At 34.3% G+C, this 24,847-nt stretch overlaps 1 protein-coding gene across 1 annotated transcript in view; it reads right to left on the bottom strand.

Annotated features, from left to right (window-relative positions):
- ADGRL4 (adhesion G protein-coupled receptor L4) overlaps nucleotides 1–24,847 on the bottom strand; it is a 126,584-nt gene that overhangs the window by 45,630 nt on the left and 56,107 nt on the right. The window contains exons 3-7 of the mRNA XM_011977771.1: nucleotides 15,453–15,605; nucleotides 8,362–8,432; nucleotides 7,272–7,451; nucleotides 6,977–7,160; nucleotides 5,449–5,565 (exon numbers count right to left, since the gene is read on the bottom strand). Of these exons, the coding sequence (XP_011833161.1) occupies nucleotides 5,449–5,565; nucleotides 6,977–7,160; nucleotides 7,272–7,451; nucleotides 8,362–8,432; nucleotides 15,453–15,605 (705 nt within the window). The remainder of the gene's footprint in view (nucleotides 1–5,448; nucleotides 5,566–6,976; nucleotides 7,161–7,271; nucleotides 7,452–8,361; nucleotides 8,433–15,452; nucleotides 15,606–24,847) is intronic.

Consider the following 24,847-nt stretch of genomic DNA (forward strand, 5'->3'; position numbering starts at 1 on the left):
ACCACTTCTCAATAGAGCTTCATATGCTGCTCTATTTTTTCACATAAATGTTGATTTCATAAGTAATTTGAAAATAAATATGTGAAATCTCTTAAGAAAAGTCTGTTATCTTTTTATCATAAAACGATAGATTAGAGGATTGAATCTTGTTCTGTTCATTCTCAACCCTTCCCCCTTACGCTTCTAAAATTCAGTCTATAAAAAAATATATATTTAAAAATCCAGGGCCCAGGTACCATGGCTCAGGTCTGTAATCCCGAGAGGCTAAAGTGGGAGAATCACTTGAGGCAGGAGTTCGAGACCGGCCTGGGAAATATGGCAAAACCATGTCTCTACCAAAAACAGAATAATTAGCCGGGCATGGTGGCATGTTTCTTTGGTCCCAGCTACTTGGGAGATTCAGGTGGAAGGATCACTGGAGCCCTGGGAGGTCGAGACTGCAGCGAGCCATGATCATGTCACTATACTTTAGCCTGAGCAACAGGGTAAGGCCCTGTCTCAAAAAAGAAAAATAAAATTCACTTGTGCTGCATAGACCTCCTTTATTTTCCTACCAATAGTACTGTTTATGTTTTAAAGAATGCATGTGTTTTATTAACTAATTTTTTCAATAAATTAATAAATACACGCAGATATCTTTGAGAGGGTTTGATCAATGTGTTAGATTTGTCCTTATTTTTAAGATATAACCTTGAGCAAAACACATTTTCTTACTCTCCTTTATTGAGTGCTAATATTACTGTCCCTTTCAAATGTCACTTTGTCCGTGGGATCATTAAATATAACAAAGCTACCATACAATCAGACAAAATTTCTTCAGGATATTAATTCCATAACAATTTCATCATCTATCACCATAATCAGTATTTTCAATGTCTTTTTATCCAAATTCCAAACAGTACCAAGTTGTCTTTGAAATTTCAACAGTTAATACATTCTTTGGATTTGTTCCTAAATACAAAATGTGTGCTTGGGTAATTAGAATACGGTATAATAGAGTAAAAGCCAAGGGTTCAATGGCAGTATGACTTAGTTATTTTTACTTCATTTATGGCTATTTCCCACTTTTGTGCAGAACATGACAAGAAAGAATAGAGGGTACGAAAATACTTCTTTTTATGAAACAGTGTCTCTCCATGAGACAATATGTGTGTTACAGTATATATTTTCCATTGTATTTTGCTATTTTGTTGTTGTTGTTCTCATATAGGTAAAAATAGATTACCTAGAGAAAATAGGAAATATTATTATTTTCTTTGCAAAAATTTTATAATTCCTATTTCTCTAGGTAATATATTTTTAACTATATGAGAATAACAACAAAATTCTACTATCAGCAGAGTTTTTTTTTTCTAAATGCATTACACTAAAATAACAGATAAATGATTAAATTGAAATAGTAGCTACTTACTTGCTAGTTAGGTACCAAGGAAAAGCTGATTTCTTTTTTCTTTTTTTTTTTTTTTTTGAGATAGAGTCTTGCTGTGTCACCCAAGCTGGAGGGCAATGACACGATCTCAGCTCACTACAACCTCCACCTCCGGGTTCAAGCAATTCTCTGCCTCAGCCTCCTGAGTAGCTGGGATTACAGGCACCTGCCACCACACCTGGCTAACTTTCATATTTTTAGTAGGGATGGGCTTTCATCATCCTGGCCAGGCTGGTCTTGAACTCCTGACCTCATGATTCACCTGCTTTGGCCTCACAAAGTGTTGGGATTACAGGTGTGAGCCACCGCGCCCGGCCTGGAAAAGTTGCTCAAAACCGTACACTTACATGGAAGCTGAACAACCTGCTCTTGAATGAATCCTGGGTAAATAAGGAAATTAACGCAGAAATCAGGAAGTTCTTTGAAACCAATGAGAACAAAGAGACAATGTACCAGAATCTGTGGGACACAGATAAAGCAGTATTAAGAGGAAAATTTATAGCACTAAACGCCCACAACAGAAAGCTAGAAAAATCTCAAATCAACACCCTAGCATCACAATTAAAAGAGCTAGAGAAGCAAGAGCAAATTAATACAAAAGCTAGCAGAAGACAAGAAATAACTAAGATCAGAGCAGAATTGAAGGAGACAGAGACATGAAAAACCCTCCAAAAATAATCAATGAATCCAGAAGCTGGTTAAAAAAAAATTAACAAAATATACCACAACCTAGGCTAATAAAGCAGAAAAGAGACAAGAATCAAATAGGCTCAATAAAAAATGATGAAGGGGATATCACCACTGACCCCACAGAAATGCAAACTACCATCAGAGAATGCTATAAACAGCTTTATGCAAAAAAACTAGAATATCTTGAAAAAATGGTTAAATTTCTGGGTACATACAACTTCCCAAGACTAAACCAAGAAAGAGTCAAATCCCTGAATAGACCAATAACAAGTTCTGAAATCGAAGCAGTAATTAGTAGCCTCCCAAACAAAAAAAGCCCAGAACCAGATGGATTCACAGTCTCTGGAATTCTACCACAGGTACAAAGAAGAGCTGGTATTATTCCTTCTGAAACTATTTCAAACAACTGAGGAGGAGGGTCTCCTCCCTAACTCATTTTATGAAGCCGGCCATCATCCTGATTCCAAACCCTGGCAGAGACACAACAAAAAAGAAAACTTCAGGCCAATATCCCTGATGAACATCGATGCGAACATCCTTAATAAAATACTGGCAAATTGAATCCAGCAGCACATCAAAAAACTTATCCACCACAATGAAGTCGGCTTCATCCCTGGGATGCAAGGTTGCTTCAACAAACACAAATCAATAAATGTAATCCATCACATAAACAGAACCCAAGACAAAAAACCACATGATCATCTCCATAGATGCAGAAAAGGCCTTCAATAAAATTCAGCATTCCTTCATGTTAAAAATTATCAATGAACCCAATGTTGATGAAACATATCTTAAAATCATAAGAGTTATTTATGACAAACCCACAGCCAATATCATATTGAATAGGCAAAAGCTGGAAGCATTCCCTTTGAAAACTGGTACAAGATAAGGATGCCCTCTCTCACCACTCCTATTCAACATAGTATTGGAAGTTCTGGCCAGGACAATCAGGCAAGAGAAAGAAATAGAAGGTATTCAAATAGGAAGAGAGAAAGTCAAATTGTCTCTGTTTACAGAGGACATGATTGTTTATTTAGAAAACCCCATCATCTCAGCCTCAAAATTCTTTAAGCTGATAAGCAACTTCATCTAAGTCTCACAATACAAAATCAATGTGCAAAAATCACAAGCATTCTTTTACACCAACAATAGACAAGCAGAGAGCCAAATCATGAATAAACTTCCATTCACAATTGCTACAAAGAGAACAAAATACCTAGGAATACAGCTAACAAGAGACGTGAAGGACGTCTTCAAGGGGAAGTACAAATGACTGCTCAAGGAAGTAAGAGAGGACAAAAACAAAAGGAAAAATAGTCCATGCTCATGGATAGGAAGAATCAATATTGTGAAAATGCCCATACTGCCCAAAGTAATTTATAGATCCATGCTAGTCAAACTACCATTGACATTCTTCACAGAATTAGAAAAAAAAATACTTTAAATTTCATATGGAATCAAAGAAGACCCCATATAGCCCAGACAATCCTAGGCAAAAAGAACAAAGTTGGAGGCATCACACTCCTTGACTTCAAACTATACTACAAGGCTACAGTAACCAAAACAGCATGATACTGGTACCCAAAAGAACAGAGACCTCAGAAATAACCCCACACATCTACAACCATGTGATCTTCAATAAACCTGACAAAAACAAGCAAAGGGGAAAGGATCTCCTATTCAATAAATGGTGCTGGGGAAACTGGCTAGCCATATGCAGAAAACTGAAACAGGACCCCTTCCTTATACCACAGACAAAAATTAACTCAAGATGGATTAAAGACTTAAATGTAAAACCCAAAACCATAAAAACCTTGGAAGAAAATCTAGGTAATACCATTCAGGACATAGGCATGAACAAAAACTTCATGACAAAAACACCAAAAGCAATTGCAACAAAAGTCAAAATTGAAAAATGAGATCTAATTAAACTAAAGAGCTTCTGCACAACAAAAGAAGCTATCATCAGAGTGAACAGGCAACCTACAGAATGGGAGAAAATTTTTGCAATCTATCCATCTGATAAAGGTCTAATACCCAGCATCTACTGGGGACTTAAACAAATTTACAAGAAAAAAAATCAAATAACCCCATCAAAAAGTGGGCAAAGGATATGAACAGACACTTCTCAAAAGAAGGCATTTGTGCAGGCAACAAACCTGAAAAAAAGCTTGACATCACTGATCATTAGAGAAATGCAACTCAAAACCACAAGGAGACACCATCTCATGCCAGTTAGAATGACGATTATTAAAAAGTCAAGAAACAATAGATGCTGGCGAGGCAGTGGAGAAATAGGAACGCTTTTACACTGTTGATGGGAATGTAAATTAGTTCAACCATTGTGGAAGACAGTCGTGATTCCTCAAGGATCTAGAACCACAGATACTATTTGACCCCACAATCCCATTACTGGGTATATACCCAAAGGATTATAAATCATTCTACTATAAAGACACTGCACACGTATGCTTATTGCAGCACTATTTACAATAGCAAAGTTATGGAACCAACCCAAATGCCCATCAATGATAGACTGGATAATGAAAATGTGGTATATATACACCACAGAAAACTATGCAGCCATAAAAAGGAATGAGATCATGTCTTTGCAGGTATTTGGATGAGAGCTGGAAGCAACCATCCTCAGCAAATTAACACAGGAACAAAAAACTAAACAGCACATGTTCTCACTCATAAGTTGGAGTTGAAATATGAAAACACACAGACACGGTGAGGGGAACATCACACACCAGGGTCTGCCAGGGGGTGGGGAAAGAGGGGAGGGAACTTAGGGGATGGGTCAATAGCTGCAGCAAACCACCACGGCACACATATAACTGTGTAACACACCTGCATGTTATGCACATGTTTCCCAGAACTAAAGCAAACATGTAAAAAAAACTCCTATTTTTAAAAAATCTCTATTTTTCTTCCTCACACAATCACAAATTTTGTCTCATGATGAAGAATATCATGGATTATTGAGGAAGAAAAATTAAAGGAACTGCAAATATAGTGACTTTGCTGTATAAGGAGTAGTAAAATCAGAGCTCTTTGTATATTTTCGTTAGAATTTCAAACATTTCAGACAGTAAAAAAAGTTGGAGTTAAGACAAGGACCCAGATATTGTCAGCCAAAATCCTCCCCAGTATTTATATCAGAATGGAAATCTCAAGTAAGAATATGGATATTCTGTATACTGTACATACATCATATGTTTTTATAGGAAACCATACCTGTTCCATGTACATATGACATAATCAAATGCATAAGTATTTATTGCAAATTCACTGATATATTGTCTGTTAGATTGTTAAAGTCCTACCATTTGAATTATATGCAGCTTTTCTCTTTGGAAATATATTTATATAATCTCCGTCCACATTCATACGAGGATGAATATGTTTCATTTTAGACGAATCAATAAAGAAAACTTTGAGAGCTGAAACAAAACCATGAAAACAAAAAAACCTGAAATTAGTTTAATCAATATACATGGTAAATATATTAGCTTAGAGATAATTTCATCCATCATTATTGTGTTTCAACTTATTTATAGCAGGTAGAGTGAACATATTCTTAACATGTTTGGACAATGTAATATACATGTTAAAAATCTGACTCAAGTTTTAATTTTTTAATTTCACTATGGTACTCATGGTTTAACTTTTTTTTTGAATTAAATGAAATATAATATGTGTATGTAACCAAGGAAGCTGTAAAATTACAATTACTAAAGCAAAGATAAGCAACTACAATGTCTTACAGAATAGTGTCTATAACTCACTAATGAGTGATTTAATTAAACGTTTGAGTGATAATTCCTTTGACCTGCTGTATTATCACCATTTTCATGCAGAAACATTATAAAAATATAGAGCACTTACATATTAGTCACAATCCTTGAAACTTTGATTTAGAGTAAATGATGAATCCTGATGAGATTTTTGTAAATCTGCGGTTGCACAGCAGAATGCCACTCAGAAAATGCAGTATAGATGTATGCAGTGATTATTTCAGCAAACTTACCTTGCTTCCTCGGAAAAACTTTATAGGCATCCTCAATTTGACACAAGATTCTGAATATTTTAGGTATGAATTTGCATGAAGCAAGAAACATTCTAATTTACTATGTTGATTGCTTTATATTATCAACATGCAAAGGATTCCTAAATAGAAGTTTAAATGTGTTATATCAGGCTGGGCATAGTGGCTCATGCCTGTAATCCCAGCAGTTTAGGAGACCGAGGCAAGTGGACGGCTTGAGGTCAGGGGTTCGAGACCAGCCTGACCAACATGGTGAAACCTTATCTCTACCAAAAGAACAAAACTTAGCCAGGCGTGGTAACACACACCTGCAATCCCAGCAAGTCGGGAGGCTGAGGCAGGAGAATTGCTTGAAACCAGAAGGTGGAGGTTGCAGTGAGCTGAGATTGCGCCACTGCACTCCAGCCTGGGTGACAGAGCCAGACTTTGTCTCAAAATAACAAATAAACAAACAAACAATATCCAAAAATTCGTTGGTCAAGGTAGACCCTGACAAGTCATGAGATGATGGACTCAAAATGACAAAGGAGTAATGTACTCTGACCATTTGATGGCTGTACAGTTCAGGAATCAGAAAAGGTGGACATGATAGGAAGGAGACAACACTTGTGGATTTATCCTTTTTACTAGTACTTTATTCACAGTGCTCTTGCAGTATGCATCACCATTCATTTCTACACTAATAAAACTACTTTCAATGTAATCAGTACTAGTTTCAACACCATGCCTCCTAACCCCCACCCAAGACTTTGAAAATGGCTTATTTGGAAAACACGATTACTTTGAAATGGACCCTTGTTTCTTACCTATATCCGTTGAATTGGTATCAAACTGAGTGCTCTTTTGGAAGCTCTGGGATAGCCTTAAGGTAGCTCGTTCAACAGTGTGCATGAGTTTTGTAAGATGTGTTCTCCTATGATTCACAGATAACTTGTCCCAAACTACAAATGTATCCCTTTGAACAAAATTATTCACGGTTTTCACCAATTCCTATTGAAAAAAAGCATGTCTTTTAGAAACGTTAGAATCCTACACTAATCACAGATGAAAGGAAAAATTCAAAGCCCAATTATATTAAGAGTTGAAGCTGAACATACTTACAGTAAGAGTTGAATTAGAAAGGGTGTCCTTGGCTGAGATAGTGTTGTTCTTATAACCTAGTAATGAAGATGATTCAGCTAATATTTCTATATATGTAATTATATCTGTTGGTGAAAGATCTGTCACAGAATTTCTATAGACTTCTCGTAGCAAAGCCACAGGTTCTTTTATGGGTCTGATCTGAGCAAAAAAATGAGTCCAGAAAAAGGAAACTAAATTAGTTCTACTGGAGTTTTAAAAGAATAAAACTTATATGTTAAATTTATTCTGAGTTGGTTTTCTCGGTCTACACATAAATAATATCAAACTAATAAACCTAAACCATAACATGCATCACTGAAACCTGAATTTATTTACAAGAGATTAGCAAATAACTTAAAAGCATAGACTTTACTTTAGAAAAGAAACAGAGCATATTTGAATTAATAATTTTTTAAAAATGAGTCTTCAAAATAACTTCCTATTCTTCAGTATAGAATTATATTCTAGCCAATGAATCTACCTTAATACTTGAACTCCTTAGTACTTATAAATATTGATATCCTAAGCAATAAATGATAATACTTTAAATTAGATTTTAATCAACCAAAGAAAACTCTTTACAATGTGATTAAATGAAAATTTGCTTTAAACTGATAGTTGATTACTCATGTTGAGATTCACATTCTCAATCATATGACAATTATTTTATAAATCACCTACTTTATTTGCTCTTTGAAATGTTCTCTTTTAAGTACCAAATCTAGGTGCATTCAATTATGTCTACTTAGAATGTGGGAATGGGTCTAGAGTCAAAGTATCTCTTTACTATTTTTCAAACAACTTTTTTACATAAAAAGAATTTTCCAACATATGGAGTAATGAAAATGTAGCATATTAAATATGTAAAAGGCCTTTTAAATAATTTGGGGATTTTCAAATTAACCCTGTCTTTGATGCAAACATGATGCTTAGATCTCTATATGTAAACGTTTTCAACCCTCCCTAAAGTTCAGCTACTGGTTACTCTTCTTGAAATGTGTGACATTGAAAGTATTTTAATTGAAATCAAAATGTCCAAATAAAATAAATCGTTAACTGTTCTACTTACTTTTGTTAAAGTTTTATTAATATTTGCAGCAATACAGACATTATCTAAATGGCAGTTTGCATTCACATTTTCTGTAGGAAAAAAACAGATTAGATAGTAAGTTTTAAAAAGTATTTTTGCCTAAGCTCATCATATAAATCCCAATGATCTTGCTCACTTATTTAAATATTAAAAGGACATTCTCTAACACTTGAATTTCCTCTTCAGTTTTAGAATGTGCAATATTTTACAGACAATGAAATAAAGGAGTTTTAAGGACCAAGGAATGTTAGTTCCATAAAATGGTATCTACAATTTTGATTAAATTAAAAAAAATAGGCTTTCATTTCTTTATTCCATAGAACATAAAGGAATGCAGGCACATTTCTTGGAAGCTGTAGCTCTGTGGTACTTCACAACTGTGTACTACATATTTTATATAGTTCTTTGATCACACATAAAATTTAATAATGTAATTTACATTGGCAGTAAGTGCCATCATTAGGTGTGAACTGTGATTTTCCTGTATATGTCTGATAACCTTCTTTGCAGGAGCAGTTACACCCACCATTCACATTTCCCCATATGGCATGATCACCACAGACAACTGACTCACTGCACTCCTCTATATCTGGAAATATTAATATTTGAAAAAAAATTTTTTAGTGCTCATATACTTGCTAACTTGTTGAAAATAGTGTTCCTTATGATTAGTGGTTTCATGTCAAATTTTATAAGAAAGTTAGAGAAATACCATCATTTAGACAATGGCATAACAAACTTAGCTGCATATACTTTTTAGATTTAATTCCTCCAATCAATTTTGAGAGAGTATTGAAAATATTATTCATGGGCCACACTCTCAGATTGAATTGCATGATTAATCAACAAAGTCATTACAGTAATTTCCATCATTGATGATGTAACACTTAGTTCTAATTTAACAAAGACCAACTTAAGAAACACATTTAAACTTATTTGTTTTCTAGTATCAAACTAAACTGACTTCAACAACTCAGTGTAATCTGGAGGACAGAAGAGTGACCCGATTTCTTTCCAAAACTTCATTTTTGCATGTAAGTTAATCTAAAAAACTGAGACGTAGCAGAATGTGTGATTGAATTCCCTTAAAATTTTATCACAACTTATTACTTTTGTTCAGATTATATTTTACTACGGTTCTTAACACACAATCATCATAAATAAAATAATACATTATACAGAATTAAGTCTTACATTCTCAAAAGCCAAGTATTGAGGCTGTAACAAAGGCCCTAGGTTTTAAGCTTACATAGTTTATATTCTTAACTTAAAACTTTACTTACTACAGTGAAATATGCTTTACATTATAAATAGAGTATAAATAATCTGCTACTAGAGAAAAAGATTCTAAGGAACTGAAGAGTTTAGATCATTACCTTGAATTAATGCAAAATTTTTATGTTTCTACCCCAGGTCTGACATCTTCAAGATACTTTATATTAAATTAATAAATGAACATCTAACCTTAAATTTATAATTTGATTTAAAACTAATAGGGTGTCATAATACTCTTTGCAGTAGAAAAAGGGTGTGTAATCAAAGTCTAATTTAAAATGTCATCTAACTAGTTATCTTAAATGCAGCTGTTCCTATTTCTCATTCAAAAATCCAACAAAGATCTAGAAAACGCATCCAAATTCGCACCACCAAAACCAAAAATTGAAAGTGAGCCTCTTGCTAGATTCTTAAAGAAAGTTCCATCCACTAGAAAGGTGATGGTACTAGATTTACAAGGTCAGCTAATAGGCCAGGCCTAAAAGGTTAGAACAGCTCTTGTTCTTCTGACAAGTATATGTATTCAAAATCTGTACTACCCAGAAATCTGAGCTCACCACTTCTAAAGAAACACAAATGCTCTTGTACCACCCCTCACCCCTCATCCTCTCATTTCTAGGTGTATTCAGGACCTACCACTCCACAAAAATGAATGAACAGAAAATGAAGTAGGGAACAAGTAGTGACAAGTGACCTTGGGATGTGGAGAACCATCAAGGAAAGCATTCTAGGCTGAGCTAAAGACAGAAGCACTCAGACGGTAGTGCAGACTAGGGTGGTCATTTGTCATGAAATCAATGAAGTGAGAAAACTATATAGGACTAAAGCAAAGATGAGTCTTTATTGGAGCTGAACTGTTGAAGCACCAAATGTTATACTCCAACTGGGAAAACACCCCAATGAAAGTGTGAACAGACCCATGAAGTATCATAAACAACAATAAAAAAATTTATTTAATGAGCAAGAAAACTACTATGTTCTTTGAATACCTTTGTTTTGTAGGTGAGATGCCTTCTATGGGTAACAGTAAACAAGATGGTTATTTTTCTCAATTTCAAATCCTTTAAATGTGTAACGTTCTTAGAAACTTCATCCCAAACCCAATCTCTGAGAAACATAAAAATCTTGACTCCAGGAACTCAATTTCCATCCTCCTTCTTGCACTTTGGACTTTAATGTCCAGTGAAACTGGCTTGGCTACAATGAATGTGCCAAATGGCTACATTTTGCAGCAAGATCCACACTAATTTCTCTTGCAATCTCTTGCAGGTCCAAATGGCTAAAACCTACAGTTACCTCTTTCTTGAAGGAAAAGTCTCTGGGATTGCTAATTAGAAGATCTAAATTCAAATATTGACTATAACATTAATTAGTTGTGTGATGACCTTGGGTAATATCTTAAAAAGACACCTTCTAGGTCGGGCGTGGTGGCTCACGCCTGTAATCCCAGCACTTTGGGAGGCCGAGGCAGACGGATCACGAGGTCAGGAGATCGAGACAATCCTGGCTAACATGGTGAAACCCCGTCTCTACTAAAAACACAAAAAATTAGCTGGGCGTGGTGGCGGGCACCTGTAGTCCCAGCTACTCGGGAGGCTGAGGCAGGAGAATGGCGTGAACCCGGGAGGCAGGGCTTGCAGTGAGCCCGGATCACGCCACTGCACTCCAGCCTGGACGACAGAGCCAGACTCCGTCTCAAAAAGAAGACAGCTTCTAACCCAAAAGAGTTCTACCTCATAAAAAAACAAGAAAATGTATGGGAAGGTGGAATAGTGCCTAGGATATCATTGCCACCTGATACTGTAACTGGAAAATCAGGACTGGTGATTCTACTCATATTGCATATTTTCCTAATAGCAGGAGCTTTGTGTAGTATGTTTTAAGATACAGATAAATAAAGAGTGTTTTCTTTTAGGTTACCATATCTTGGTAATCTCCAAATCTATAAAAAAAGAACCTCTTTCCTATCATAATGAAAGCTAAATCTCTGTTAGGTAATTATTTAAGTCCGGCTAGATTTGACAGACCTGATTTACTGATTGACCCACTTTCCTCACGACCAACTTACAATTTGATTTTAAATTAACAATTTGATATCACTAAATGCAAGCATATCATTAACAATCTTAACTCATTTGCAACATTTCTGTTAACAGGTGATGCTTGGTTGTGCATAGTGGCTCACACCTGTAATCCCAGCACTTTAGGAGGCCGAGACAGCAGAATCACTTGATTCCAGGAGTTTGAGACCAGGCTGGGCAACATAGCAAGATCCTCTCTCTACTAAAAAAACTTTAAAAATTAGTCAGACAGGGTGTTGTGGAGTGTAGTCCCAGCTATTTGGGAAACTGATACAGAAAGGTCACTTGAGCCCAGAAGTTCCAGGTTGCAGTGAACCATAACTGCACCAATGCACTCCAGCCTGGGGAACAGAGTGAGACCTCAGCTCAAAAATAATGATAATAATAATGATGATAATAATGTTATGTTTTTTCATGTGTATAATTAGCCAATCCAGCAACATTTTATCATAATCTTTCAAAACATGATCATATGATGGTTATGATTCTTATTATGATCAATAATAGAGTTTTCTAATGTGTAACTCACAGACTGCCAAAGAAAGATAAAATGTTCAATTATAGTAAATAATTTTCAAAGACAAAATTTAATATTATTCAAAGCTAGAAAAAAAAATCTACAATTATCATAGAGTACTCCAGGCAGTAGGACATGAAAAGCAGTAAACAATGCTGTAAAAGACATGGTGAAATTGAAGGAATTCATGGCTTCTATTAATTTGGTGTCAGCAGATTAACTTTACTATTGGATGTCTCAACTTTCCCATTTGTGAAATTCTGGTGTGTAAGTAGGTTTCTCAGGAGCTGGACTTCCGAAGTTCTGTTTTACTGTGATTCCAAGGGGAGGAGAAATATGTGCAGTGCTAAATCTCACCCAGTGCCTTCTGCAGCAAAATGACCTTATGTGTGGAAAACAGTATTTGAATATGGACTAAAGGTAAAGAATTTTGCTTGAGTCATGTCTTGCCCTATATCAAAGTTTTCCATTTTTTATTCATAGAGATTTTAATGACTATAATTACCAGAAATGTCAAATTTAAGGATAAGCTAAAATTTCAAATCAGAAGCAATACACTGTAAGGTGATACACTAATGCAAAAGGAAATAGATTCATGTTTCTCTGTTCAGATTCCCTGAGGATTATGATATTGTGCAACAAAAATTACTGCAGGACTGAAATAAAACGAAATAGCTACACTGCTTCTCAAAAAAGCTTAATCCTTAAGGACAACAAAAATTGATGAGAAATAACATTTTTCTAGAGAACGAGTTTTTCACTGAATAATCCATCAAAAAAAAAAAAAAAAAAAAACCAGGTAGAAACAGAAGTGCTCAATATTGGGCATTAGGCTTTAATAAGGTTAGTGCATTTGCCGACTACTTAAAATAGCTAAAAAGGGAATTAGCACAAACTTAGGCCCATTCCACCTTACTGCAATAGAAATTGAATATCAAGAGAAAGAGTCTTCAATTACAAATATACTACCCCCATAAAATGTTGCCATTCAGTCATCTTTGTGTGTTTGTGTTTTCTCTGTATCTATGATTCAGTGTTTTCTAGTGCAGAAATTCTCTACTTCAAGGAACATGAACAGAGAAATATAACCCTTTGTGAGTTGAGAATTATTAAAAGTAAACATGATCAAATAAAAAGACAGATGTATTCTACAAACAAGAGACATTAGGGAATGGAGAGCAAAGTTAAAACTGTATTAAATTACTGTGATTAAGTTGTTACACGTTAGACTTCTTCACTGACTGGAACATTTCCACTAAAGTTTGCAGGGCTACATATTAGAACTGAACTACTAAAGGTAAAAAGCACATTATATGACATTCTAAGACTATAACAATAATATAGGCTTGAGAAGAACAAACGGTGAAGTACTGTAAGTTTTCTGGGCAGAATCTCATTGATTCCTATTTCCTGAGTATGTTATTATGCTATATTGCAATAAAACTTTTCTCTAGAAACACTAAAGGTAAATTTACCATTCAACAGTAATAGCATTATTTTCTCATATGTTTAAATATTTTATACCCTTGCAAAGTTTGATCCAGTGTGTCTGGATGATTCAGATCAAAGAGATATTTAAATGGTCTACTACACATTTAAGTATTCCATGGAAATAACGAAGAGTTTTTAGATACAAAACTGTGAGTCTAACCTTACCTTTATCCAAAATGTGTGAATCTAGAGTAGCCCTTCACTTCATTGGCAATAAAATGAGGAAAATAAAATCTTCCTTTTTTTACATAGCAGAGTAACTGTTGTGAAGCGTGGGTACACGAGACTGGATGATTTCTTTAATACAGACATTTCGCATATACATATTTTGAATATTGTCTCATAGCTTACCATCCTAGCATTTCAAGAGACCGAGGCGGGCAGATTGCCTGAGCTCAGGAGTTTGAGACCAGCCTGGGCAACACGGTAAAACCCTATTTCTACTAAAATACAAAAAATTAGCCAGGTGTGGCGGCATGCACCTGTAATCCCAGCTACCTGGGAGGCCGAGGAAGGAGAACTGCTTGAACCTGGGAGGCGGAGGTTGCAGTGAGCCAAGATCCCACGACTGCACTCCAGCCTGGGTGACAGAGCGAGACTCTGTCTCAAAAAAAAAAAAAAGGTCTCACTAGGACACTAATCAAAGGCTTTAGTGTGATCGAGATTAACTTGAATATCTATCTCTTTTATCTAGCTATATAATTTAGAAGCAGCACATTAGCCTTCCCTATGTTGCATGTAGGTTCCTGAATTCTATTCCCATGTCTAACCTTGGCTACATGATAACATTCTCAGGGCCTCTGCATACCTATTAATTTTGTAGATTACCAATCATAATTAATTATAATAGTTATTGATGAGTTGAATATTTTTTGGAAACCATGCTTAAGATGATTTAAAATTTATTTTCAAAGTTAAAGTCTTTGGCTCCAGAGAATTCGCTTCTGAAAATTATTCATCTGTTGAAGTTTGTAAATAATTATTTTTTCTCAGTCTGGAATCCAATTCTCTAGGATCTGATCAATCACATGCATGACCAAATTACAACAGAAGGATATTTTTAAAAATTGTCTAGGTCCTCCCTTTAGACCCACAATAAGTGAACAATCACTTAAAAATTACATTGAAATTATTTTTCCTACAAAGGATGTTTTCGTGACCCTACATGATTTTATAAATAATTTTCTGACTATAGTGTTCAGAAAAACTTAATGCGTATCTGAAGTGTGACTTTTATCAAAGCAGAGATAATACCACTAGAACAATTATTTTATAAATGATAATTGTCTGAAAAATATGTAGAACCCATCACAGGGTGCGTATTTCCAAAGGCATCAATATCTTTTAATGCAAATGACAATTTTCTTGAAGTATTAAATTATTCTAAAGTATAAACATTTATTCTGTTGTTTGCCACTATACTAGATCTCAAGGCTCCATGAGCATTTCTCTCTCTATTATTTTATATTTTTGCAAACTTATTCTCTCAAAAATTAAAAAAAAAGCCTTTTTCCTGTATCCTCGGATAAATATCCCATAGACTTTAACACACTGGAGCAATAAAGACATTAAGTAAATTTCTGAAAGTACTTAACACCTAGGGTACAATCAAGGTCTGGCAGAATTTGGTTTGAATATGTTTTACCTCTGGGGGTAATAAACAATGAGAGATATGTGCAAATTCTAACTTAGATAACCGAACTTACCTATACAGATAGTTCCATCATTAGTGATAAACCTGTCTTGGTTACTGCTGGATCTGAAGCCAGGTACACACATACAATAATAACTTCCTTCTGTGTTAGTGCAATTAGCATTTTCACCACAGGACTGAGTTAAATTTCCACATTCATTATCATCTGTTGGCATATCAATTTAAAAGATTATTTTTATAGAATTGACATAAATTCCGACTATTTTCCATCAGTATTTTGGAATTTTTACTGTTAAATAGTTTAAGGTATATAATGTTTATATCTACAAACCTTAGTACTAAAGAATCCGTATTCCACACTTGTCTTCTTCTTGTTTATAATATGAGATCTTCTTTGTATTTGCAAAGCAAAATAGGATCTCTTACTTTAAAACACTAGAGGTAACTATTAAATCTATGTGGCAATATCTTTCAAATTTTTATATCTAATTTAATTATAACCATGTCAACAAATATATGCTCATTTTGAATTTATAGTACTCTTTATAATCCATCAAAAGCACAATATAAATTAAAAATGAAAAATCAGAAATTACAAATTGACATGTTCTTATCATGTATTATTTATTTTCATCCATTGTTCCACAGAAAAAATTTGCATTACTCAGCATGCAATCTTTTCATGTATTCATTAAGGCATTTATTTACAACTATATGCATTATATTGGTCCACAGAAGAGTATACAATACAATAAATTAAAAAGTAAATAATACAGTCTTTACCTTTATACTCTTACAATATAATTTATCAGGGACGACAAAGATTCATAACCCCTTTTTAAATATCAGAAGGCAAATTTATATTATCTGTTAAATAAATTGATTGGAATATATGTGCTGCTTAGAGATTATCATAATGGTCTGGAGGAGAATATTTTCCAGTGACATGAAACCCTGTTGTGTGTTAAAAAACATAGCTCAAGTCCCAACCCCAAGGTGTCTATGAATGTGACATTGTTTGAAATAGGCCCTTTGGATATGTAATTAAAGAAAAACAAGGTGAGACTTGGTTATGGTGTGTAATTCAATGATTGACATCCTTACAAAAGGAGGGAAATTTGGACATAGAGACACAGAAGAGATGACTTTGTGAAGACAGAGGCAGAGATTAAAAGATGTAACTGCAAGTCAAAGAATGACAAGGATAGCTGGCAACCACAAAAGTTAGAGGGGGCAAAGAAGGATTCTTCCCTATATGTTTTTACGTTTTTGAAGCAGCATGGTTCTGCTGACACCTTGATTTTAGACTTTTAGCCTCCAGAACTGTGAGAGAATAAATTTCTGATATTTTAAGCCACTAATTTGGTCATAATTTTTTATGGCAGCCCTAGAAAACCGATAGACTAAAACTGGAGAATATAGGATAGGTAAGTATTAGAGAGAAAGAGACGAAGAAAGGAAACTAAAGGAATAAAAAATTTTGGACAAAAGTGCAGGCAGAAAAGTGACTGGGATATTCTGAAGATTGTAAGGAGCCTAACTGGGGAGCACAGAGAGAAATCATAGGGGAATTGTAAAAACAAGTCAGGTTTGAAAAATGTCTGGAATCTTTATTCTTCATTTTATTCAAACCAGGCTTAATTTCTTTTTAAAGGGTGAGTTGTGTAACATTTAATTCATATACTGGCTATTGCTCACATATAGTAATCACTAAAAGTTGAAGATATATTCTAAATGTTTTATAAACATTAATTAGCTTAATGCTTTATAGAAGCTCTAGAAGGTAGGTATTACTATCTTTAACTGATGAGAAAAAATAGAGCAGACGGAGCCCAGGCATCATATCTAAGAGTTTTTTCTTTGTGGCATCAGATTGCTTTTTATTTTACCATAGATACCTTCCTGGCAGGTTGAGAGGGAATCTCAAATTCCCTTGAAAATTTTAATCCCTAGCATTTGAGCTGATTTATTATTGGGAAGACAGAAGAGCAGAGCAGCAAGGGAAGAATTTTGAGCTTCTCCTGGAGACTAACAACTTTGAGATATGAAAGAACAAAGAAGGTTGAGTTATCAAAAGTTTCTATAGGCCAGGCAAGTAATGTAAAAGTTTGATTCCATCAGAACCAGGCAATAGAAAGTGGTGTTGTGTAGCTTGTGGTACCAGTAAGTACACACTCACTTAAAAAATTTAAAATTAAAAAAAATTTTTAAAGCATATTTAAGACTCTGTGTTTAGATTTAGCATTTCGCCAGGCACTTGTCAAATGCCCCTAAAGCACAACATATGGAGGTAGGAGGAAGAGAGAAAAATTGCTGAAATAGGGCAATAAAGTAAGAAAAATTGTGAATGGTCTTCTACAAAATGCTGAAAATACTTTATTAACATGTATGTATTTAATTAATTTACCTATTTTGTATAAATAAATATATGATGCAACTCTATATGGCTATATATACTCAAAAAGTAGATATGTATGTCTATGTATGCATAAAATAGAAATTGGTTTCTTCAAATTAACTGAGAGTGGCTCACAAATTGAAAATAAGCAAAATAGTTGAACCATATTAGGTTTGATTCAATCATTCAGTTACTCACATATTTATGGAGTTTCCCAGTTCCCAAAAGTGAATATGTCTATACTGGGAAATAAGTAAAAATTAATCAAAAAGTCAGGATCTGTGCCCTGCTGTCAGAGTTCACATTCTAAAGGCAAGTTAACACAGAAGCATATAATTGAGTTTTTATTAAAATAAAAGTTTTCATTTTTATCTTTAAATTTGACTCCATTCATGGCATACTGGGAGAAGTTGATATTAAACTTTAAAAGAAATTGGCTCTCATATCAGTTATTGGTAATATAGAGGATGATGAGGATTGTATCCCTTGTGGGCTATAGCTGCAAAAATGATATGCAAAAATATAGAGAAAAAGAACTCATGAGGTCTGAGGTATTGGTTGGAGTCCAAGAAAATGAACCACTTTATATCACCTAACTGACTGTTTGTAAAATATTAACTTGCCAATATGTTGCTTAACTCTAAAATATTGTTACTGGTCTTGGGTACTACATTAACAGGTAGAAAAAAACAAAAGTTGCTATTAATGTTTGTGTCTCTTCCTGCTGTATGGTTTTGAGCGCTTGACCTCTTTGCTTTCTTATCAAGAATTTGGAAAGAAAAATATTTCCTTATCTACCTCCCTATCTTCTGGGCTGGATATATGATATGGACAAATTCCCTAATGGTCCAACTCAAATCTTGTTCGGTAAAATACCACTTATCTGAAAGTAACCTCTCTCTTCCCTCAAGATAGTGGAGATAGGCAAGAAATTATCTTTGTGAAGTAATATATAAAATGAATTATTTAAATTGCCTTAAACTTTCCAGGGTCTAACTTCATAATAATTAATCTTCAAGGAGAAAGTTTCTCTGGATGGGTATAATATAGAAAAATAAAAGTCTGCTTCTTGGGCACTCTTATTTCTAATGTTCAAATCAGTTCACCAGTTATACTACCTAATCCCTGTAACTCACTGTATAATTTTGGTGGATTGTAAAATAACTACTTAGATTAAGACGTCCCTTGAAAAATTCTTTAAAATACGATTATATTGGAGATATATTTTAAAATGTTATCAAATTGTTCTAATAAGGAAAAATATTTGGTATTCTCTGAGAAAAAATTCTTCCTGGTTCACCTCTGACACACTGAGTTAAGCACAGCAAGACACAGGCATACACACAGCTCCTAACTTAAAGGTATCCATGGCTACTGGAGATGATGTACCAACATCCAAATTATTAGATTGTAGTGTGTGTCACAAATAAAAGAGGTATTTAGTAGTACAGTGGCAACTGGAAGAAAACAGCTTCCTCAGGTCATTTGCAAGATCAAAGTGTAAAGATTATTGACAGAGAAGTATTAGAAAAGGAAGTGATGTTTGGAGTCAGGTACTGAAGTATAAGCAAGAGTTTAGACAAACAAAAGGGGTCCCCACAATCCAATCAGGCAAAGGAAAAAGTTTACCTAAATGCCTGGAGGCCTGCAGGAACAGCATAATTTAGAGGAGAATTGTACTGTCAGACACTGGGCACGAGGCTTCAGGGCAAGAATCTGTGCAGGTAGGCATGGTTGAAACCGAGAAAATGCTTGCCAAGAATTTGGAATTATATCCAGTGGGTAAAGGATGTCCATCAACAGATTTTATGTAGTGGATAAATATGATTGGATTTGAGTTTCCAAACACATTTTCAAGTATAAAGAAAACTAAGGCCCAAGTAGCTCTGGTAGAACACTAGAAGACTTGAGGAACTAACCAAAGCAGAAACAAGGAGAAAGAAGTAGGGAATATTTCAGACATATTTAGGTGTTATGAGTCAGTGATTTGGAGAAGATAAAGAAAAGAGGGTAGGATTAAACAAGTGATGGCTACATACAAATTTTTATATCATATTTTGCTTTTCTATATTTTAAATTTTTCATAATAAAATTATCTTAAAATATCAATGGGGATTGGAGATTGAATGGATATTTGAGTTGGCTGAAGAGAGAGGAGCAGCAAAAATGAAATCCATGTTCTGACTTGGAGGGATCTGGTGGATAAATTGATCCTCTTATCCGAACAGGGAGAAGCAGAGGAGGAACATTCTTGCAGGGTAAGATGGGGAGTCACTTTTGGCCATAAAAAGTTGATGTGCCTTAATTAACTGAGGACATTTCAGAAGGCGTATCAATAGTTCCACAGTCAACTATACAGTCATAAATTGTCTATTCGTAGGAGAAAGCTCACGACTTCCTTCTTCTCTTCCAGAGCATGAGTCAGATTCAAGAGCATGGTATTTCTCAGCTCCTGAGAAAAGGGGCAAGCCTGCTGTTTTTCTTTGTGCTTCATCTCTAAATGGACCCCTTTCCTCTCCTTCTAACTCCCCATGTTCCATCTCAGCTTACAAGCATGAGTATGAGCATTATTGTGCTCTTGTTTTGCCTCCCACCCTCCATTTTTTGTTGTCCTTCATGTCTTCTTCCTTATGTTTGCTTCTTCTTACCAATCAAGTGATAAAGCGCAGAGGATTGAGGGTAGGATGCGAAGGCAGAGAAAAACGACAAAGGAAGCCTCTCCATGTATTTTCGCTTTCAGCATTGACCAGAAAAAGCCTTTAGGTTTCCACATGGTTCAGCTCAACTGGCCTGTAAACTACATGGGGGGTTAACATAATAAACAGATGCATATGTCTAAAATATATTTTCAAAATATTTGTAGGCACTTTGTTTCTGTTGTTGATGGTTAGCTACTGTTTAGTAATTTTGGAGTTACATCAACAAGTAGATTAACAAGATTTATACCCGATAGTATGAAAGAATTATTTCAGAGAAAACATGTATTTCAAGCACTCTGTTAAATGGCACATTTTATTTTACTTAATTGTTGCAACAATGCAATGATTGATATTGTCTTCATTTTGCTTAAGAGGAAACTAAAGCTCAGATGGATTAAATCATGCTAGTGTAGAAAGAGAATCCAGTAGACACAGTTTTTATGCTTAAGACTGTCTGACTCCAAAGCCCGAGTTATTTTTTAGCATTGAAGAGTGAAGTGTACTTTATCATAAAGTGTACTTGTTAATAAGACATAAAGAGTGAGCATATAATTCTCCAAATTCAAGAGTGATATTGAGGCCACTAGTAATGAAACATTTTTGACCACAAACCTTATGATTATGTTACCTTCTTTGTATAATAGGATAGAAGTTTATTTGCTTTATAAGACACTGGTATTCCAGAATCTTAATAAGATTTTAGTTTGTATTTCATTTTTTAATGTATTGACCAAAAATGGAGAAAAATAAAAAGAAAAAAGAATCGTCTCTTTTTTTAATCACTTGAGATATTACTGGCCGGGCTCGAATTGATTATAACAACTTGAAATCTATGGAACCTTAACAGCAGCATCACTCCTGTACACATTTTCTCTTTGGACGTGATTGCCAGTGTTGCTCCATAAATTTGAACACTAAAATGACCATAACCATTATGTGATTCCTTGTGAAACAGGCCCTCTGTCTCAAAGGTGGAGTAACAGTAACATAGAAAACTTTTTTCCCCCCCTCTTTTTCCCCAATGCAGCTGCTGGGCTCATTTGTTTTCAACAGCACTGGGAATTCTCTTTCCATATCAGTACTATGAGGGACTTTAAAAAATCATCATTATCCTTCTCAATTATGAACTTTCTATGGTTTGTATTTATTTTGTGAATACCAAGGTAAAAATACAGGTAAAGAGATAAGGAGGAAGAAAAGATCACCAGAAAGGAGAGAAAAAAAGAACTACAATGAATCCAGGATGGATTCAATCAGTCAGGACAATTAATAGACTTATAAAGCTCATAGTGTAAACTCACATTTCCTTGACCATGAACTCAAGTTCAGTTTATTAAAGGAAATGTAAAATTCATGAAATGAAAAGCATGCTCTTTATAAGAGAAGGAAAGGTACCACAAGGAAGATACAGAATTACATTTTTCTTCCCCTCGGGAAATTGCTTTTGCACCTGAATCTTTAAGTGCAGGACAGAATATATATCCTCCCATGTGCAGAATTATTGATTAACAAGTCAGATAAAAACAAATATCCAATACTGAAGATATACTTCTCACATTTGCATTGTTGATTATAAAGCACATAATGTAACTCACATTTCCTTGACCATGAACTCAAGTTCAATTTATTAAAGGAAATGTAAAATTCATCAAATGAAAAGTGTTACAATTGTAAAGATAAAATAAAGCAGAGTTATACAAGAATAAAATGTTTGTGCTGGGTATTTATTATTATTTTTCAGTATCTTCATTGGGAATGAATTTTTAAAGTGCTTGAAACTGCTGGTCCATTTCAAAAACTTTTTGAAGGAAAAATGTCCCTTTGACTATGAGTCAGACTTTGAAAAATATGTATAAGCCAGGAAAAAAACAAACAAACAGTACCTGTATAGAATAGTCTCTGTTTCTGTTTACACTTACTTATTTTCTGAAGGAAATGTAGCACTTAAGAAAATGTTCCCATTTTATATTATTACCAATTTTTTGGTTCTCTTTGTCAGAACTATTAATATACACATATTAGAAAAACAAACAAATTGAAGTATAAGTAGAGAAGGTAAATGAAATGAAACAATCTTATGTTTGTACATATTGGAAATCACTTGTCTTGCTCATTGCACGATAGGACAAAATTCTACACATTTATTTCAAACGACTAAAGACTTTAAAACTGTCATTCTACTGTATCTATCAATCGACGGTACAGTAAACATGAGTAATGCTCTTATAGTATCTCTGGGACTTACATGATGGCTATGAAGTTGTTTTTGAGGACCTAGTTTTATTGAATTTTGTTTCTAATCATTGAAGTAATGCATATTCGATGGGGAAAATTAAATCATTGGTAGAAAAATCTTACAAGTTCTCAGTTGCAAAATAAATGTTGCTAGTTCACAAAAGAAAAACTATTAGAATAGTATCAGATTCTTGCTAATATTACTGAAAGACAATAGAGTAACATGTATGTCACTAAGATAAAATGAGTGTGTCTTTATAATTCTCTAACCTGCTAAAGAAACCGTTCTCTGAACACGATGAAAGACATTTGTAGAAACACATGGATTCAGAGAGTAGATCACTCATGCAGTGTGTGTGAAGAAAATATTCAAGACAGTATTCTAACCAAATACCAATGAATTCAGGAGACAGAATTTTATATAGGGGAAGATTAGATGGAGAGGTAAAAATGGTGGACAATAAGCCCTGCAATACAATAAATTCAAATAGATGATGACTGTGTGATCATGAACACATAACTTAAGTGCTAATTAGGACTCTGATAGGATATATGCTGAAAAGAGAAACTAATAAATAGTCTGCACCAGGCGGGCGAGGTTGCTCCAGCCTGTAATCCCAGCACGTTGGGAGGTCAAGGCAGGCGGATCACCTGAGGTCAGGAGTTTGAAACCAGCCTGGCCAACATGGTGAAACCTTATCTCTACTAAAAATACAAAATCAGCTGGGCATGGTGGCACATGCTTATAATCCCATCTACTTGGGAGGCTGAGGCAGGAGAATATCTTGAACCTGGGAGGCGGAGGTTGCAGTGAGCCAAGGTCATGCCATTGCTCTCCAGGCTGGGCAACAAGAGCAAAACTCTATCTCAGAAAAAAAATAAAATAATAAATAAAAACAAATAAATAATCTGCATCTAGTAGGGTTCATATTACTTTAGTTAGGGCGAAGGTGGAGCACAGCAGGCAAGTAAAACACACTGGAAGAAAGAAGACTCATTATCTAATTTTAGTAAAGGACAACAATATGGAATTTATTATAAGTATCTGGAAAGAGAAATGTACCAAAAATTCACCATTGAATTAAAAAAGAAAGGGGAAAAAGAGATAAAGTAAGCCTACAAAATCTAATATAAGAGAAAAAACAAAACTCTAAGTAAAAACAAATTAGCTACCATTAAACAATTTTGATGGAATAAGAATAGCAATCGAGTATATCAACTGTTACACTAAATGAGGAAGACATGCCTTTCCCCATAAGACACAGCATGTCAGATTAGGTTGCAAACAAAGTCCAATTATATTTTGTTAATAATAAAAATACTTAAATTTTAAATGGAAACAACCTTGAAAATTTCAACAGACAAAGAAAATAGGGATGGCACATAATATTAAAGTAGAATTTAAGATTAAAGTTATTAAAAGAGATAGAAGCACATTATATCACTAAAAGTTCAGTTTATTAAAAAATTGTAGTTAGAAATATAGAACTTAAACACAGCATTTTAGCTTAAAAGCTATAGAGAAACAAATTACATGACATTCAAAGGGAAGTAGACAAAGGTGCAACAATAGCTGAATATTTTAATTTTCCTTTTTATGAATCTGATACACCCAACTTACTAAAAAATTTGTGCTTATGTCAATAGATACCAAAAATGTAATTAATAAAATTCATCAGATAGGAGAAAACTTTTTTCAATGTAGTAAAGGCTACTTGAGAAAAACAACATAAGTATTATTCTAAATCATGAAACTTTGATCAGCATGGCCAAACTACTCTTCAGGAACTTTGTAGATATTTGGTAATGAATGAGATGTGCATATTTCTCAATTCCTTTGCATTCAATTTCAATTTGATAGACAAAGTATAAGATCTCATTTCTATAATCATGTTGAGATTATGTACTCAAATATTGCTGAGGACAGAACCCTCTTGTATATTTACATGATATTTATATTTTGTTTTTGCTTTTGTTAACTGACTCTTTGTGTCTTTTGCTCGGGCATTATTAATTTTCTTGTAGATTTGCAAGAGCCTTTTAACAATTATCAACTATTGCCTCTCACTGATATGATATAAACATTAAACTTAAAATTGTTTTTAACTTTATTTG

Source organism: Mandrillus leucophaeus, unplaced genomic scaffold (assembly GCF_000951045.1).
Source record: "Mandrillus leucophaeus isolate KB7577 unplaced genomic scaffold, Mleu.le_1.0 Scaffold184, whole genome shotgun sequence".
Classification (NCBI taxonomy): domain Eukaryota; kingdom Metazoa; phylum Chordata; class Mammalia; order Primates; family Cercopithecidae; genus Mandrillus; species Mandrillus leucophaeus.